The 5,143-nt window shown below is 51.4% G+C and overlaps 2 protein-coding genes across 2 annotated transcripts; both read left to right on the forward strand.

Moving 5' to 3' along the window:
* Window positions 1–2,437: 2,437 nt before the first annotated feature.
* Window positions 2,438–3,193, forward strand: DICSQDRAFT_73084 (uncharacterized protein; the record flags this gene model as incomplete). Its single annotated transcript, XM_007371483.1, has 2 exons — window positions 2,438–2,815; window positions 2,870–3,193. 2 exons carry the CDS (start codon window positions 2,438–2,440, stop codon window positions 3,191–3,193), a joined length of 702 nt encoding a protein of 233 aa, XP_007371545.1.
* A 96-nt stretch (window positions 3,194–3,289) lies between these two features.
* Window positions 3,290–3,862, forward strand: DICSQDRAFT_175598 (uncharacterized protein; the record flags this gene model as incomplete). The annotated part of the gene is made up of 2 exons (XM_007371484.1): window positions 3,290–3,302; window positions 3,375–3,862. The coding sequence occupies 2 exons, from the start codon at window positions 3,290–3,292 to the stop codon at window positions 3,860–3,862; spliced, it is 501 nt and encodes a 166-aa protein (XP_007371546.1).
* Between the last annotated feature and the right edge of the window lie 1,281 nt (window positions 3,863–5,143).

Raw genomic sequence — 5,143 nt, forward strand, 5'->3', positions numbered from 1 at the left:
CGACATCTTTGCCAGAATGGCCAAACAACATAGCTGGACTTACCTGAGAAACTCACAACTCTGAAGATTGCGACTTACCTTATGCCGACCGTCCATCACTGGGCTCTGCCCGACGACTCTGGTACTGTATGCACACCCCAGGAACGGTGATAAAGGGGACCAAGAAATGTAGACACGACAGCAGTCATGTACCCAACGCACCCTAAGATAGTTCCATGAAAGTCAGATGTCACAAGCAACAGGAGAATGTCGATGCAGACGAGAGAATGGTCAGAATCAGAGCGACTGGCATTTGGCGCCCATGTTTAGGGCCGGCACATGCAGACTTGTTTGCGGACACCGAGAGCAACCGTGGAATAACCCCGTTCAGCTTGGCGTCTCAGGTGGTAAATCTCTACGGATGTAAAAACACGTTGCCGCCGCGGATAACTGACGGGTGATATTCAACGGTGAGATCCCATTTCCACGCTGCGACCGTTGAACGCACTTTTTGCCTTGTCGAACCGGGGGTTTTCCGGGGGCGCCAGGCCCATAGTGTCAAAACCCAGAATACCAAGCGAGCCCCGCAAACCTCCAACCCCCGCAAAGAAGCACAAAGCTGGTCCTGACAAGAGGAAGGGAAGCGTCGCTTACAGCCGCGCTGGATAACCTACGCAGTATTAGGACGATACGGGGAGCCAGGGGATGTAGATGAGATACAACGACGCGCCTAAGAAGACTGAGGCCCTCGCTGAGCGTCCCAGCCATCAATGCTGCTACGTTAAGTTGTGGTGCGGAGGCAGGTATGGTAAGCCGGGACGAGGATCTCTCGCATGCGATGACGGCCATGTATTGGAGCAGATATCGGACAACAGCCTACCACGTATGTCAAACCGGACACATCCTCTCTGCTCGTGAACTGACATCGCTGCTCCCTCGTAGTATCGCCGTAACGAGTCTACGCCTCGCAATGGTGCTGGCCAATTTGGAGATGGCCTCGAAGAAGGCGAGGAGGACGATGACGAGGACATGCTTCGGGCGCAGCGATGATCGCTCGTGCTGCTTGAACGGATAGATGCTCTGGCTGTTGTGCTACCTTCCTGTAGGTGCCCGCTTGCTGAATGTATTGCCACCCGTCCATGCTTACACTTCCCGTGAGTGGTTGGTGTTCACAAGTCCCGACACGTGCGACACAGTGAGTGCTTTCTCTATCTCGTATGACGGATACTTGTCGCATACATATGTCGCAACGACGGTAAGAACATTTGTAGGTGAGAGGTTAGCTCATTGTTGTGCGGGATGGTCGGATCCAGTAGTTGTCAGTCTATCCTGAAGGTTCTTCTGGGAAGCGAACCTGTTGTCTCAGGTTCGTGAGGGTGTTGTGATACGAAACATAGCCACTGCAACTATCAAAGAATCCTATCTCATACGTCTAGACGTGAGGCCTCGAGAATACTCGATGTCCGTGCTGTGTTTGATCTTCCCGGCGACGATGACGAGAAAGTGAGATGCCTTTCGCCTACCTTCACTCCATGCGCATGTGGCCGCCAAGTCGTTGCCTTACTCACTTGATAGTTTTTGCTGCTGGTCGGTCGCCGTTCGCAGTTATATGATCACATGTCGAACGAACTTGGCCGTATGCACAGAATACCCGACAGCGCTAAATGCTGTGAAGGACGGCCACACGCAGTCAAGGTCCTGTCCGCAGATAGTGTACGCGGCAGAATGTTGCCATTTTGCCGCTGCCATTCTGCCAGTGGCAATTGCCGTTCTGCCATCGGGCCTACGCTGGCAAATATTGGCAGATGTCATGAGCGCTTACTCCAGAAAATGACCGTAGGGACTGATTCCCAGAAGCTTCCAATGCCTGTACTCATACAAAATCCTTAGAGAAGTACAAGTTTATGATTTCTGCAAAAGCACCGCGTTTTGTGGACTCAGGACGATACTGATTGGTTTCACCTTGTTGTCGAACGGTGTGCTTCCGGCGCTCAAATAATAAGGAGCCGCCCACGCCGCTCTTCATGCGCTACACCTCTTCAGAAAGCTGGGTAGACTCATCTAAGGCCGACTGAGAAGCATAGAAAAATTACAGGTACTCCCTCAGGCGCTCTGAGGAATGTATGTCAAGGGTAACTTACTCCAGACTCGATGTCTCCCCACCAAGGCGCTTAAGTATTTGCCAGTTTCTGCCGACCATGGCAATTGCCATATCTGCCATACCTGCCGGCAGAATAGCCCGAAACATTTCTGCCATATACACTATCCGCAGATGTCCGTCTTCCACACATGAATGTGCGAAGATCATGGCTTTCAAGTCTCACAGCCCGTTTCGGAGAAGAGCACCCAGAGGGTAGGAGCGATAACAACAGGGATACACTCGATTCCTCGGATCCAAGCTCTCCTGCGACCGCTCCGTTCACTGCTGTAGTCTCACTCAGCCTCCCACACCCCTGTCATGGACGTCATCCACCCCCCTCCCACTTCCAGACACATTCCCGTCGACGTCTGCGAGAACATCATCGACCACCTATACTCAGACAGCGATATCACGGAGCAGGTTGATTGTGTCCGCGCCTTGCGTCGTTGCGCTTTGGTGTGCGGAGAATGGCGGGTCCGCTCTCAAATGAGGCTGTTCTACTGTGTTGTCCTCCATGACGTAGAAGCACTTCGAACATTTGCGGCTGTCCTGGACACTGCGCCTCACTTGAGGGACTACGTCCACGAAGTGACTCTGGTCGGACGTACCCTGCACACCACCGCCAGTCCTCTTTCGCCCTTCCCCATCGCCCTCTATGGGAAGCTTCCGAGGCTCGAGGAGCTCTGGATAAGACGCGTTGACGAAGAAGAGACCTGGTATACCCGAGCGTCCCAATCCGAAACTGGAAAGCCTCTGCCATATCTTCCTCTTCATCCCCGCTTCCCCATATGCCTCTCTGCATTCACCACAGTCACCCGCCTCAGTGTCACTCTCATTACATTCCTGCGCTTCAGTGATCTTATCAAAATGGCCATCGCCCTTCCACAGCTTCAAGACCTGCTTTGCGATAATGTACGGTGTCTCACCCTTGGCCCGCTCCCAGCGTGTATAAGACCGCAGAGCAATGAAACGCGTACCTCCGATTTATCGCGATCTGCAACAAACCTTCAGTTCCTGGTATGTGCTCTGCCATCTACCTATGTCACGTATTTATTGGCGCCATATTTGCGGTAGGACATTGACATGCACTGCGTGAACAGATTTATCTCGGCATATGGTCCTCGTCTTCGGCGATTCTCAATTAGCCTGCCCTTTTTTGAAGATTACATAATGGACGTACCAGGTATGTCGATCTCATATCCGCATAAGATTGTCACGAGCATGACTATTTCTGGTACTGACGTCCATTCGTCAGAAGACCCGATCACGGAGCTCGCAGTGGGCATCGACTTGAGCCCCTGCCCCACGCTCGACTTCTTGCGAATCCTGGTGAATTCGGAGTTCGTGAGAGACGGAAGGACCGCTATGCTTCAGGCAATGCTCAAGTCATGGAAGGCGGAGGTTTCTCTCCAAACCGTCTATCTCGTGGCACGCGCCGAGGATCAACTGCATCGACAACAATTTGCACGCCTGCTCAGTATAATCGGCCTTGTCCTGGAAAAGTGGCTGTGGAATGGCACTGACACACCGTCAAGTGTAGTTGCTCAGGTCAGCGAGCACGATGTGCGACGACGAGTATCGGTCGGCATTCGTGACAGGCACGTTTGGCGAGGTTGGTGGTGGAAGCGTCTCGAAGAGTGCTTCCCGACGTTCGCGCGGTTTGACGCGCTCCAGATGGATTATGCCATACGTGAGTACTTCTCCGAGAAACATCGTTGCGAGCAAATACGGGAGACTCTCTGAATCTCTCTCGTCATTTAGCAGCGCAGGGCATCCACTCCAAGTGGAAGAACCACGACGCTTCGCCGTCAATGCCCCCAACCACTTTCTATTGGGGAGGACGTGCTTTGGAAGCGAAGCCTATGAATGTATGCGACCATCCATGCTGACACTTCCTGTGGATTGTTGATGTTACCGAGGTCCAACCTCTATGACACTGTGTTTCTCTCGCGAAGGGGCATATTCTGCATTCGACTAGCTAGGAGCGATGGTGAGTAAGATCGTAGGTGACCAACTAGGTTCTGATGGTTATATGCAACCTCTGTAATGATGAAGATATGACAGTATGTCAGTGATGCTATCTGCAAGATAGGGCGATTGCGACTTTATCACGATCTCCAGAGGGAGGCAGACCTGCTCTGAGTGATGTCCCATAGCACGGCACTAGTGCCGTTAGTAGTGACTCCTAGTGGCATGTCTGAATTTGGGCTGTAGTTGAACCAATCCGGCCGCTGATTCGGAGATATATGTTATGGGTTCAAGTTCTTTTTGGGGGGCAAGGAACTAGCGAGGCAGGTGAAGCTGAATATACGCCGTCGTATTTGTTGCGCTCGCACACGCCGCAAATCCCGAGGCCGGAAAGCACCTCGGTGACCGTCGAAATAACTTGGTGGACAACAATAGAAGTATATCCGGCCGCTCACCAAAGTACGATGACAACATCTGTGGGGACTGGCCATCCAGCTTGATGTAGGCACGAATGCACCGTGTTGCTATAATTCAGGACGGCGATGTCATTGACATCCGCACTTTTCACTGCATCAGGAAAACGTCACGGACTTGGACCCATACTTGGGCCCAAGTTCATGTACTTGGACTCAAGTCCGTGTACTTGGCCCCAAGTCCATGTACTTGGCCCCAAGTCCATGTACTTGGTCCCAAGTACACGGACTTGACCCAAGTCTATATACTTGGGGTACTTGGGGTACTTGGGCCACAACTTGGACTTTACATGTTGACTTCAGTATACTCAGGCCTCAATTTGAGCAATTGGTGTTCTATCAGTCACACATCTTGTATACTTCTTATGTAATAATATCTATCATAGACATCCATACACTAGTTGTAAACCAGTCTGTTTTAAGGCTGTAGAAGCAGCTTTATAGTCTATTAGAAGAAGGGCAATAACATGTGATAGAAGACTTTAAGTTGTTACAATGTGCTTGTTTTAGTAGTGATACAGAGGTACAATATCCAGATAATGTTCAAGAATAGTGGTATCAGTGGTGGATGTCCAAGTTCTGC

This window comes from Dichomitus squalens, assembly GCF_000275845.1.
Source record: "Dichomitus squalens LYAD-421 SS1 unplaced genomic scaffold DICSQscaffold_109, whole genome shotgun sequence".
Taxonomy (NCBI): Eukaryota; Fungi; Basidiomycota; class Agaricomycetes; order Polyporales; family Polyporaceae; genus Dichomitus; species Dichomitus squalens.